We start from the raw sequence: 14252 nt of genomic DNA, 5'->3' as shown, positions 1-14252 counted from the left end.
CAAAAGCCTGTATTTTGCTAATGGATGACTGCAATTTCAATACCTAGTCTAACTAAGGTGCTGTACAGGTTTATAGGATATATGCTGCATCTTCCTTTAAAGGGATACATTATATTATTGGTTTGTGAGCAAGGTTTGTGCCAAATTCTAAAATAATTACTGAGGTGAGGCCAGCAGGAGTAAAACAATTGGGTCATAGCTTATCTGTAGGTACTACAACAGAGTAGAACACTCATCTGTACACTTGCAGGTGAGTTAGTGTCATTGGCTTTTTGTGTCAGTGAAAAAGAGGGTTCATTTTTTGTACATTGGGATAGAGGGGTAATGGAAATGGACTTGCTGTTTCTTAAGAATAAAGACAGTGATCAATACAGACACCCCACAATCAGCAAGAATCGGTTAAGTCCTTCAGACTTAAAGAGGCAGTGGGCACACACTGAAACACAGGAGTGTTCTGCCTGAGTATAAGGAAATACTTTTTTACTGTGAGGGTGACTGAGTGCTGGCACAGGTTGCCCAGAGAGGCTGTGGAGTCTCATCTTTGAAGATATTTAAAAGCCATCTGGACATGGTCCTGGGCATCCAGCTTTAGGTGGCCCTGCTTGAGCAAAAGGGTTCTACCAACATGACCTCCTGAGGACCCTTTCAACCTCAACTAGTCTGTGATTCTGTCCTCTTGCAGATTCATCCATGCAGTTGTGTGTGATAAGCTGCTGTCACTGCTCAGGAAGGACTTTGTCTGTAATAGCAGTAACAGTGTATGCGAAGAGTAAGAAGTCTTTGCACACTGTTATGCAAAGTTTTGCCCAGTTGTAGCTATCCTCAGGAGTATCAGCCCTTTCCCTTCTATGAACACCAAATTGTCCCCAGAATTTTTCATGTGAAGAAATATAAGTGAGTGCTTGCATCTGTCTACTCGGGCAATCAGTTGCAGACAGGTAGAGTTGGTGAAGCATAAATGTTCCTTCCAACTTAATGACAAGAAAAATGGCTTATTAAAGAAAAAAAAATAGACAGAGGTGAAAGTGGGATATGCATGTGACTAAAATAGTTGAAAAATCAACAGTGGCAACTGATTTTTGTGAAAACATTATCCCTTTAACATTTCTAAGTTCACAGTATAAGCCACCAGTGTAACTGTAAGTGCCCAAAGCAAACTCTTCAGGACTAGAAGGATTTTTAGTATGCATGTCTGGTCTTTTTTAATATTCTAGATGTTGTATTCATAGGTTGTTTTAGCTTGCTATTTTATATTAAATCATTCCCCATAATATTTATTCATCGTAGTTCCTCCTGGGCTGACTCAGCCCACTGCGTATAGTAATTAATGCTGACAGATACTAACTTTGTGTACAGAAAGTGGTATAAGAGAATTCCACTGAAGAAGACTACCTTATGATTTCCCTGAAAATTCCCATCTCCTGCTGCCAAAGTAGGTTGTAGAACCCTTTGTTACAAGAAGCATACCTTAATATACACTTAGAGAGTCCCTAATGCTGAAGAAACCTGAACTTGGTGGGCCTCTGGACAGTACGGCGTGCTGACAGCATGGCAGCATCTTGCTCCCTATTCCCTAAATCACCCAGTGTCTTATTTCCAAGGAACAGTATGTCTTTCTTAAAAACAAAGCTGATACAGAAATCTTTGGCTTCCTGTCTTTTTATAGACCTTCCATTTTTACATTACCACCAAACATGGCACCTTATGCCTGATCAGTGATCAGAGCTTTTTGTTTCTTTCTGTACTTTCTTTCTCTTTAACAGCCTGAATAAATACTGGCTACGAACATGGCAGAGAGAGATTTTATGTGTCATCAGTCAGTCAGCTATAAGAGAAAACAAGCAACACTATCACTGATGTGGTTTTCCACGTTACCTAGAGTTTCATAAACAAGGTCCTATAGGTCCCTTGAGTATGCCATATTTACTACAACAGACATCCCTCTTAGTCATAAGAAATTCATTTGGTGTGTGCATTAGGGATGCATACTTGTATGACTGTTCAGCTGTAATTGTCAATAATTTATCAGCCTCTAAATGTACAACAAATGTGCCTTTTTACCCATGAGCAGTCTGAAAATCTCCATTTTCTCTCTCCCTCTTTCTGGTTCTTCCACTCCTGCTTTGTGCTCCTTTTGCCCCTTTACCTTTAACAGGGGCAAATTATTGCTACTATTACATTCCAAAAGTCCTTCTTCTTTCCATTAAATAAATTCAGTTTTGACAAAGAACCTTTCCAGTTGTTCTGGTGATGTCAGAAGCCATTTGTATTTTAATTGAATTGAACCTCTAAGAACAGGAAGCTATAATTTCTGCCTTATTTAAAAAAAAAAAAAAAATGCTTTCCTTCCTATCTAACCTATTTCCGTGGGGGTCCTTCTTCAGGTGCCGGAGTTCCTCAGTTCCAGCCAATTGCATTGAACGGTCGTATCCAGCTTCTCACAAATGGCTCCTTGCTGATTAAACATGTGCTGGAAGAAGACAGTGGATACTACCTCTGCAAGGTCAGCAATGATGTGGGAGCAGACGTCAGCAAGTCCATGTACCTCACTGTTAAAAGTAAGAACTAAACCACTTGTCTGTGATCCAGATATTACCATTCATTGAAAAAGGCTTGTCTACTGCATCCTTAGTTTGGAGGGAGGGGAGGTGGGGAGGGAGGGGAGAGGTTGGTTTTATTGGTTTTAATTTAATGTTGGTATTCAGCTGCATGTGCTAGTGCCTGGAAGTTAGTATGGTTAATGAAAAACATTGTTTAGTAGCGGGAGAAAAGGGCACTTAAAAATGGAAAGGATTAACATCTCATTTAAAAAATTTGTAGTATGCCTATGAGCTACAGCTGAGTAATGAAGGGAAAGTAAGACATTCTTTGGTCAAGGGTAAAAAGCAATAACAAAAAAACACCCACAGCAGCTGTTACAAATCTCAGAAGTTGAAGAAAATATAGAATAAAAAGTCCCTTAATCAATTCTCAAGGTACCATAGATAGATACTATAGCTACAATTACAGTAGATACCACAAGATGCTATAACATACTGTAAGATATTATAGATACAGCTACAGTAGTCATTTTGACTTATTCACTGGCAGGTAACTTTCAGAAAATGCATCTAATTCTATTGAACCTGGAGCGTGTACACAACCTCAACCTGTCTGTACTTTCTAGGCACAAGAGGCAAAAGCTATCCAGTTTTTAGGTGCATGATAGCCATAACTCCTTCAAACATGAACATAGCTGAGAATATAGAGGAAATATTATGGAAAAAAGCTGTAGAGATAATTTCTTACTATAGAAAAAAGATACTATTGACACTTCAGCATGCCAAATGTTTCTGGATGTTGACCTTAGACTGGTATTGAAGGAGGTCACTGAGACATGCACTTTCATGTTTGTAGGATTTTTGAAGATTGACTGAGTACTTTGAAGTTCTGAGATGTCAATTAGCTTGAAAAAGATTTGCCCTTGAAAGTAAAAAGATTTTTTTTTTTTTTCTGAAAGGAAGGAAAATCCAATTTATTCTACACTGCAGAGCTATACTTTAGACCATTAATGTTTAGGTTTAGAGGTATTGTTTGTTGTAATGTCTAAGTTCTTTGAGAGGAAGAGTGTCAACTTTATTAGATTTGCAAGACCCAGATGTCCTCTCCACTCTGATTTACCATAGTGGCTTCAGCTTCTGAAAAATAACGGGATATCCCAACCTCTCAAGCAAATACATTAATTGCATACTTTTTCTGTGGATCAGTAGAAGTTCCAGCTTCTGTGGTTTCCATAACGGCCATTTTTGGGCCAATCTTCAACTGTAGTAGCGATGCACTGCTGTAATATGCTACAGCAAAACAGCTTTCCTCTGGTTGGCAGCTATGCACACTGCCTGTCTGATCACTGCATGCAGTTTCATGTGTGATAAAAGAGCATCCCTTATCAAATAAGAGCAGGAGCTTCCCTGGAGAGTCAGTTGCTGTTTGAATCTAATGAAAACCCCTCCAGCTCTGAGATAGCAGGCAAGAATGTCTGTACACCCTCACACATCCACACTAACACACGTACAGCTCCCAGCACAGCTGTTAGAACAAATGCTGTTAGCGTGTTGGTGCGTGCGTAGAAGAGGCACAGCTTTAGCTTTAATCAAGCACACATTAAGGACAAGCTGCTTTGGGGAAGTGTGTCATGATGGGCTTCAGGTATAGCTGGATCCCCTGTTATGGTGGCCTGGTTATGGCACATAATACTTCCACCTGGTCAGGTGGAGTGACTCCAAAGTGAGGGCCCGGACCTGCCTTTATTCTCTCTGTTACTGTATCTTGTCATTCATTGGTTTCTTTTTCTCTGTGGTTATTCTGCCTCCTTTTCCCTCTCCCCAAAAGCCTGTTTCTGGACCCTAGTCCTCAAGCATAATCCTAGTACTAAAGACCTCAGGCTTCCTCCATGATCTTCACAGTGTTCTTAATCAGTTGATCCTGCTCCACAAGGTCACCCTAAATGCCTTCTTTACTGAGAGGCAGAAGGTAAGATCTGGCCCAGGCAGTTGTTTCTGGGTTACAAAGTTAGTAAGTAAGAAGCAGCCTTCCAAAACGTAAACAAAGATTAACATCAGCACATTTTGCTGTGGCTTTCTTGTGCCAAATTGGTTTCCCCCTTCCTCCAGTCTGTATGTGGGTTGTCTGTGAGCAATAGTTAAAATCACCTGAGAAAAAAGTAGAGTGACTTAGATGGATTTAGTCACTGATTGTGAAACTAGACTGCCTCTCAGAAAGACATGGCAGCAGTCCCTTTACAGCCACCTCCTTCACTTTTTAACTGTCCCTTGTACCACAGATACCTCATGTATTCAGATGATAACAGTTCATAGCATCACTGTAAACTTAAAAAAAAAACCCTCTTATGCACAAGTGATTCTTCTTCTCCATGTTTGATAAAAGTTTCCACCTACTCTGTTAGTAACATTCCTGGATAAATTTTTGCCTTTCAGGGATCCTGTGACAAATCTAAATGAGACTGGGTGCTTTACTTTTCCAGAATTTTCAGTGGCACCTGTTTCTAAACAGAAAAGCTATTGATCTTTGACGTCAAAAGAGGGTAGACAAATTTTTGTTTTGGTAGTTCAGGAGTAGGCAGAATAAACATTGATCTAATATACTTCCATGACTTGCTACCTCTAAAATTGACAGACTTTTTCTTAGTGAAGAGCCAGCTCAAGCTATAAACCAATTTGGCTTTCTTAACAAGACTCCCAATGCTAAGAAGGAAACGGCAGTCATTCCAGATACACATTTGTTTAGTGCTTCAGTATTTGTTGTGTGACACTTTCACATCAGAGAAGCTGGTCCAACTTTTTGGTTGAAGGGAGATTGTGTGAGGGGGGAGTGCCAAAAAAAAAAAAAAAAAAAGAAAAGATAAGAGGAAAAGAAAGCAGCTTCTGGAATACTAACAGAAATGTGAAAAGAAAGAACTGGCAGAGTCAATGCTGAATCAAGAACCACAGGGCTAGAATGGCAGCTGTGAAAGCAGAGAAGCTTTACTTAGTAGCTATTATCCTTCTCCCTTTCTTTTCAAGAAATGGACATAAAAATCACGATCAGTGATTTTTTCTCTTCTTCTGAACCAAGGGTAAGTAGTTCTCAAATTCCTTATTCACTAAGACATACAATATTAGAAAATTATGAGAGAGATCTGGAATAAGGAATCTAGTGCTGTCTTGAGAAATGACTCCTGGTGCTTGGGATGAGAAGAATTCTAAAGAATTTCTTTAAAGGATAATGAGCCTTTAACATGAAGGAAAGAACTGAAATTGTTTAAAGGTTGCCTGGGAGTCACAAGGGAAGAGATGTCTGCTTAAAATGAACTGCCTGCCTGCCTTCATCTGAATAAATGTCACACTTCCTAATTCCACTTTAGAGGCTATATATAACATGATAGAACACTACTGTGAAAAAATTCCCCCCTGAAAAGTAAGCTTTCATTAAGATATGTATGTTCCTATGTAAATAATCTGTGGGATGCAGTCATGTTAGCCCTGCCCCTTCTTAAATCTATCACTTATTTTCATGTCAGTGTGGAGCCTGAGAAGTTTTAATCTGATCACCAAAACATTTCCAACAAATCCTGTCTGCCAAGAAAACAGAATTGCTTCATTCACTTTCCTCTCAAATATACTTCTTAAATATATGTTTAATACATAAACCTAAAGCCATCAGTCAGACCCACACCTCCTTCCATCAGGAACATACTAATCCCAGCTAATACTTTTAATGCCAAATTTCACCACTTAAACGTTAAAAAAAAAAAAAATTAAATTGTTATCTATGACAAGAGCCAGTAGAATAACAGAAGAGGCTGTTTCAGAAAAGGAGCTTGATCACAGTGTTAGAGTCTACGCCCTGTTCCTGCAGCTACACTGGGTCTTGGCTGTGGTAATTCACCACACTGTCCCTCTGCTGCCCCTGCCTCCCTTAAACTGCATCTTGTCAATGTTGACCACGACCCCTTCCAGGCAAGATTTGTTTCTCTCCATCTTCGGAGAGCTCGTGGAACAAAGAGGCCCCAATCACATAACTAGATACTACTGCAAAAGGAATAAAAGATAATAGTAGTTATAAACACAAATAAACCCAAAATATGCTTATGAAGAGAGATTCTGAATCTAGTGAAGCTGTTTCCTCCACTGCTAGCTAACAGTTGTTCCACTGTATGACTGAAGCACTGCAACATTTGTTTATTAAAATGGATAGAAGTCTGTGCCTGGCTTCCTCCATCAAATTTTGTCTGGTCAGGGTAAAGGCACACTTCCCATGTGGCCAGTCAAATGAGTTTGCTTTGCTGCAATACCTGCAGTAAAGCCAGCAAACCATGATGGAGAGCTCACTGTGCTCTGCTCACCAGGGTGTCTCTAAATGCTCATTTTAGTCTTTAGGAAAATAATTCCTTTTTGAGCATATAGGAATGTTGAGATCTGTCCGATTGCTACTTTTCCTTGTGTATGGAAAAAATAGCATTTATACATAGATGCCAGCCTTTTGTTTATGTCCAATTTCTCCTTAAAAATGCATATATCCCACACGATGTCCGTAAGGGTGGCATTGCTTGTTCGGCATTTGCAAAGGTAGATTATCCATGATATGTTGTAAAGGAAGATAAAAATCACCATCTCTAACACACTCAAAAAACGCTTATAGGAAAAACAGCAGTCATATTATGTCAAATTCACCTGAGCCCAGTTATTTTGATGTTTCTTATTCTGTCTCTTCTCCATTTATTCACAGTCCCATGATCTGTAAATAGTGTGGCAAAACAAAACAAAGTCCCCTGGTCTGATTGTGTACTCTGTTTTACTGTTTTCTTCTGACATTCTTCCATCTTTAAACAAAGGGCTTTTTGCATTTATTTACGTCATACTTATTTTGCGGTTATCTCAGGTAGAGTGCATTTTTGTCCAATGGATAAATTTGTCCAAAATTGGTAAAAATCTCTAGCTGGATTACTTGCATATCTCCTCAGAAATAATGAGTAAAGTGAAAGGAAAGAGAAGCACAAAGTATTTCCATGAACTGAAACTACTTTTGTATCACAAAGTGTCCTTTCTCATGAGTTGGCAAGCTGCCCTTGCCTAGCTTTGCCCTTACCCTTATGACAGGCAGCTCTCTCTTTCACCACCTATTTCTTGGCAAACAAAGGCAAAAATATGAGGATGTGAATGAGCTACAGTACACCTTAGTTTAAATTCCAAGTCAGTGGTGATGGACTCTAACACTCTCGATCTGTTTTAATTACTTATTTATTTTAATTAAATGCACAGTCTAGAAGATGCTGTAAGAAAACTACAGTAAATCTTGGAAACATGAAAATTCTCCCTAGACACAAGCACTTTCTCTTGTTACAGCCCGTTTTTTTCCTAATGAGGTCCTCCCACTATGAGAAATGAACAGGGTCTGAATGCTGTTTTCTGCCTCTTCAGACCATTGGCACAGCTTTGATTTAGGGACTTGCACTTTAATCACCCATCATGTGTCATTACCCCGACAGGCGGCAGCAGCCGCAAGATACAAGCTCCAATAAATTGCACTGAAAATCGCTGAAGCGATCCTTTGTTGATTTTCCTTTACAGCTATTCAATGGCAGATCAGCTGTCATAACAACACAGTGCCTGTGGCAACAGGGTGAAATTAAACGTGAAGTATGTTCAAGGTAGCTGGTAGAAAGCTGGAATATCCCTTTTCTTCTGTACATTCAAATGCTTTCTGCCTTTCTCAGTAATGCCAAGCCTGTGGCAATTGGCTAAAACGAATGCTTTCTCTTGTAAGATAATTGCCAGATGTACTGCAGTACAAATACTCAAGTGCTTTTGTATGCAAATCTTTGCAATACTCTCATTTAAGGAAAAGAGGGGAGGTAAGGACTTCTCTCTTTTTTTAAAAAAAATATGTTTCTAATTGGGTGCAAGGAGAAAAAGAATATAGCAGCCCTTTTTCTTTTCTTCAAGGCTGGTTGCACAGCAATGTTTCTAGCAGGAAGGTGAAAGAGATTTCCAGCTAGCTAGCTAGAAAGTGCATATAGGCTCTGCTGTATCTTTTCCATTTCTATCAACAGTATCATATGCATTATTTTTTTCAGAATAGTTGTCTCTCTCAGCTTTAAGTTGCCCAAATAGCAATGTTCAAAAGGAAGCATGGGTGAAGTTTATTTTCAGAAGTTTTCTATTGAAATTTTCGTGGTAGATATGGAATATTGAGGCTTTCCTGAAAAATGACCAGTTTAACAAAGTTGTGATGATTTCATCTTTTGAATACCTTCACATCTTCACTTTTCTTAGAAAGCCTCATAAGGGATAGGATTCACAAGGTATGTACTCTAGCTGTTGTTTTATTTTTTCCCTTTACTGAACACATTAGTAATACTTAAGCACACCAAACCACGCGTATTTTAACAGCATATACTCCTTTCTCAATCTTAATACCTCTTGTGTCCTGTTAAATTACTAGTTTATTCAGAGAAGGTTTTACATGGCTCTCAGATTGCAATGAACTCCATGTCCAGGTTTGACCAGCTCTGGTCAGTAGACTGAGCAACAGAGATCATTTCAGATCAAGGATTACAGCTCCTATGTCTCTGAACACTGCTGAAATAAAACTTGAAAATAATGTCTGCTCTGCCCTCCTCCTCCAGTTGAGATGGTGGTGCTACAGTGATTGATACAAGCTAGAAGGATAACCCATTCATAATAACCTTCATCAAGAAAATAAGCTCACAAATGTCAGTATATTATATTTGGCACAATACTGCAAACCCTACTGTGCTAGAATGTAATAAATGGTCATCCAGAAAGGCTCTTATCTGGGAGGAAATATTCTGAAAATTATTCTTCCTGATAATTTGGAAGGTCATTTTCTTGAAAGATAATTTAAAACATAACTATTCAGATTTAGGCTTGCCTTCATGGGAAATGTGAATGAATATCCTTCTGGAACACAATATGTCTCAATACCCTTTTAAGAAAAAAAAATGTCAGTAAGCATAGGACACTTGATAGCCAGAATTTCAGGCTTAGTTGTCTTGGAGTTAGTCATTACTCATCTACCAGGTTAAGTTTAGTAAACTTTACTCCTCCTCCTAGTTTGTTAGGACAGGTGGAACATCCTCCAACCTCTGATGTTCATTGTTGCCTTGCTTTCCACCTCCAGCTGCAGAGAGTTGAGTGCCCTGTTCCTAGCTCTGCCACCATGCCCCTCCTGGGCTCTGTGACACCTCTAAGCCTCATTCCAGAGAGTGGGCAGATACCACCTGCGGGTGCGAGTCACTGCTCGACCTGCAGCAGCTCAGCCGGCACCTTTGGGTGGAACAGCTTTGCAGGGCACTCTCAGAGCATCGTATTCAGGAGCACAGCAGTGGAGCACTAAGTGGTTGGAGATGGATGTGATGGCATTTAGAGGCTGTGGTGACATCTGTCATATGATACCATATCAACTGGAAGATGGGGAGAGCAATGAGTAGACATGGTAATTACATTTAAATGTTTATCTCAGACATTCTCATCAGAACACACCACAAAAAAAGTTCTTTAAAAGATTTTTTTCTGATGTTTTCTTAAAATTATGAAGTGGTTCTAAGTCTCGAAGTTAGCTACACAAAAGTGTGTCTTAATACAAATAGTGTTAGGACAGTGTTCTGATAGGTTGTTTCTTTTTTTCCTTCAATCCATGTGGTAGAGGAGTAATGACTAAACACTAACCATGCCCGTAATTCAGTAGTGATGTTTACTGATTTATCTAGAGTCAAACTGATTTCAAATGCAGCATGTATATAGATACAAAGTCTCATTTTTTCTTGAATATTTACCCTAAGGGACATTTAATGCTTATAGTGTATGGATTTTCATGCTTCCATTTTATTAAGCCAAATAATTTTCCTGAGTAACATTTTAAAATATAGATCCTGCTGTGAATATAATAGTTTCGTTTGTGGAGCAGGGGCTGTATGCAGTGTGTTTGCTGGGTTTAATGTTGGCTTCTAGTGGAGGAAGTGCATGCATGATCCATTGTTGCTTATTTTTATATTTGCAATGTCATCAAGAGTTGGGTCTACATCTTGCTAACAAAGATAAAACGCAAATCAAGAGAGCATTCTAAAGCAGCAGTGGGATGTAAATTAATTTAGTGGGTATGTGCAGTACACATGACGATTTCTACTTCAGAAAAGCTAGCTGTTATAGTACCATGATTTTCCCTTTCCTTTTCCCTTTTCCTTTGCCCTCATCTCTTTTCTTTGTGTCTAGTCATGCCAACTTTAAGGTACATCTCATTTGCAAAGTAACCATGTTCCAACAGGACAAGCCTGAGGCTTATAGAGGACAGTATCACATCATTTTCCTGTCACACTCACTGGTGCTTCTTCCTTTTCCTTGCTGTTACCATGCTGCAAACCTTACATCTCTGCCATCACTTCCTCCTTTTTTAAAAATCCTTTTCCATTCCACATTCATTCTTCTGTCTATCCATTTCAGAGCTCCCCGTTATTATTCTCATACAAGTTTAGGATTTGCAGAATGCTATCTGAACAGCAAAAATAGTGGATGGACTCTTAAATTACAGTATTTCTTCTTACATATCAGGGGTTCTTCTGCATTTTGAATGACATAATCACAATCTTTTTCAGCACAAAACCTGTTCCAAAAGGTTATTCACTATTTTTTATTATTGAATGCTGTCATAGGACCTGCGTGATGACTCTTTATAGTTTTTCATTTTATTTATTTATTTATTTATTATGGCTGCTTGTTTATCCCTATCTTTAATTTGCTATAAAAAACTAAATTTTGCATGAAAAAGGAAGGAAAGAGACAATGAGTTATAATAAAAAACATTATATTTCACAATATTTTAAAAAATATGTAGGTTATAAACTACATTTGGGTATCAAGTGACACAGATGCCAAATAATTTACATATATTCTTCTGTATAATTCTCCTGCAGTAAAAGAAAAATGTAAAATAGGTAGTTTACATGCAAATATTTTATGCTTTGGATAAGAGTTTATTTCTTTTTAAATATAATATCAAATGTGGCTATTAGCCAGAGACAATCTTTTACAACTGCTTCTATCAGGACAATTTTAAGCTTCTTTTAAAGCAAGCAATTTTGCCTTCAAATATAAAGAAAGTGTCATTTTTTGTAGTACTTTCTTTTCCTCTTCAAAATCATTTTTCAAGAATTGCATGGTAGCTTTGTTCATATCCCTCTGCGAAAATCCTACAATGGTGCTAGATATAAATAATGTGTATAGATTCTGTGATAATCCAACATAAAAACATAAATTATATTTACATCTGGGACATATACAAAAGGAAAAGAAAATGCAAGGTAGGAAGAAGAGCTGTCTACAAGCTGAAGATGCTGTATACAGGAAAATTTGAGGCATTGCTTCCAATGCCCTTTCCTGCTGTGCATGTCAGGTATAATCAGAAGAAAGGATTTGCAAATGCAGATTTTCTTTTAGTAATCTAGATATATTTGCTTTGTGGGAAACAAGTTTCCTTCACCCTAGATTGCGTTCCTAACCATTAACATTCAACCTCTGCATCAGCTTGTGAGCTCGCATCCATGTTGTTCGTTCAGATATTTGTTTGGTATGTGATGCCTGAACATATCTTAACCTGTCGCTTTTATGTTTCTTGGGAAAAAAAGGAAGTGTCCACTTACAGCCACAACAATTGATTTCTGAGAGTCTTCACAGTATAGATAACTAAAGAAGCATGGCTCCATTTTTAGATAAATCTTATTAGGATCCTGCAGGTTTAAGGAATGAATCGATTTGGTCTTGTCAAACCAGGAGATAATGAAACAATGAGCTCTTACTGTTGGCCTAATTACTTATGATTAATCCAATCCAATCCTTCTTTTTTTTTTTTTTTTTTTTTAACTGTCTCCATCAGGCCATGGAATAATTAGTCTTACATTCACTTTTGTTTTCTTTTGTATGCTGAGTTAGAATATTTGATCGTGTAGGAATTGTGTTGTCTGGGCAGTACATACATCTTTATGACATTAATTTTACCTTCTCTATCATCATTTATTCAGTGCCCAGCTTCCACCTGGCCAGTTCCTGGTAGCCCCTGGGAAAGCAGTGTCATGTAACTGTATGGACATAGGTGAACACATGACTAAATTCAGAAGAGAGAAATGATTCCTCAGGGAGGGAATAAATGCTATAGTTCCAACTACAGTTCTTGACTTGTGAAACAGTGTTTTACATTAAAATTGTTACCTTGTTTAGAAATGTGCAAACCCTTCTGCTGACTTTACAAAAGAGTAAGCAGCAGTATCCATTAAGAATTTAGATGTTTATGGAAGTTGCCCACTGTATGCATTTATCAGAACATGAGAAGAGAGCCATCTGTGCAGGCACAAGTAGATCCATGTGATTGCTACTGTGACATTGTTTTACCTGTGGTAGCTATGAGTCTGCAGCTTGGCGTATTCCCTCGTGCAAGCTGATGTGTTCTCAGGCAACGAAGAAAGCAGCCTAGTGTGGGCAGGTACTGGCAAAGACATTGTTTAACTTGCTTTTACGATTGAAACTTCTGCTGAATGTTTCTGTACTTCATTTTGCAAAATACCATGTGATGCCATTATGCTGTAAAAGTACATCAAGATATCTTTCTCTGTTTGTTCTACGTAAGTTAAGGACCTCAGTTACCAATATCTCTGTGTGCCCATGTGCATGAACATGTAGGCATTCACATAAACATGTTGTTTGATGCTCACCTAAAAGAAAGGAACCAAAAAGGAACAAAACCCATCCAGATATAGTCAGATAGTATAAGGTTTTCCTGAATTTACTTCTTATACTGTTTACTTAGCTGTAATGCAGCTTTCAGAGAGACACATGGAATGATTGATCTTTGGCTGATCGGACTGATTTCAAATCTTTGCATCCAGAAACAAACATCTAATTTTTAGCAGAAAAAAAAAATAGAGCTATGATAGGAATCCTGCCTTCATTAAACACAATTCTTCTTTTCTGTGACATTCCTGTTATTTTTTTTTGCATTTCATCCCTAAAGATACATTCTCCAAAAAATGCATCCTAAATATTATGTTCCTAAAGCCATTTATTCATTCTTAAAGCAGAACCCTGATTTATTAAAATAGTGTGTATACAATTGTTTTTCATGTAATCAGTGACATGCTGAAGGATGCTTAGCAAAGCAGATGGCTCTTTAGGAATTTAAACATATGTTGCTGAGAGTTGGTTTGGGCTTGGGGTTTTGTTGTTTTAAAATTTGGCTTAAACTTTTAAGAAAAAGTCTGTGCATTTATATTGTGTGCCATGCTCTGTAAATATATGTAATCAACCTCTAGCAAATGTTGTAAATCTTTGGAAATGAATAATAAAGCAGCAATTTATGTCAGTAGTCTAGCTTTCAGTCAGCACCGCAGTTTCTCTCAGTTCTGCTTCCCCATTCTGAACTTTTCTTGTATTAGTTAAAATAAAGTAAATCATATCATCAGTGACTTAACAAGAACATTTTCCTAGTAACTGATGTTTCATATTGAGAGATAAGTACCAGTTCTCTTACTTCCATCTCTTTCCTCACAAAGTACAAAGATTTTCAAAGGATCAAATGTCTTTTCTCAAAGTTAGATAATACAAACTTGTGACCAAAAAATGAGAAAGAGACAAAAAAAAATACCTCCACAGAGCTATTACATAAGTACATTTTGTTGCAAATCTTCAGAGCAGCAGAAAGAGCATCTG

General features: G+C 38.0%; 1 protein-coding gene across 2 annotated transcripts in view; it reads left to right on the top strand.

The window, feature by feature from the left end:
- Nucleotides 1-14252, top strand: part of DSCAM (DS cell adhesion molecule) — a 476243-nt gene that overhangs the window by 324840 nt on the left and 137151 nt on the right. For both annotated transcript variants that reach the window (XR_012621906.1, XM_074814395.1), the window contains exon 11: nt 2385-2558. Coding sequence is in view for 1 of the 2 variants with exons in the window: in XM_074814395.1 (XP_074670496.1) it covers nt 2385-2558 (174 nt within the window). In the remaining variant the exon portion in view is untranslated. The remainder of the gene's footprint in view (nt 1-2384; nt 2559-14252) is intronic.

The sequence above is a fragment of the Strix aluco genome, chromosome 2 (assembly GCF_031877795.1).
Source record: "Strix aluco isolate bStrAlu1 chromosome 2, bStrAlu1.hap1, whole genome shotgun sequence".
Lineage (NCBI taxonomy): Eukaryota > Metazoa > Chordata > Aves > Strigiformes > Strigidae > Strix > Strix aluco.
This window is presented reverse-complemented; position numbering and strand designations above follow the sequence as displayed.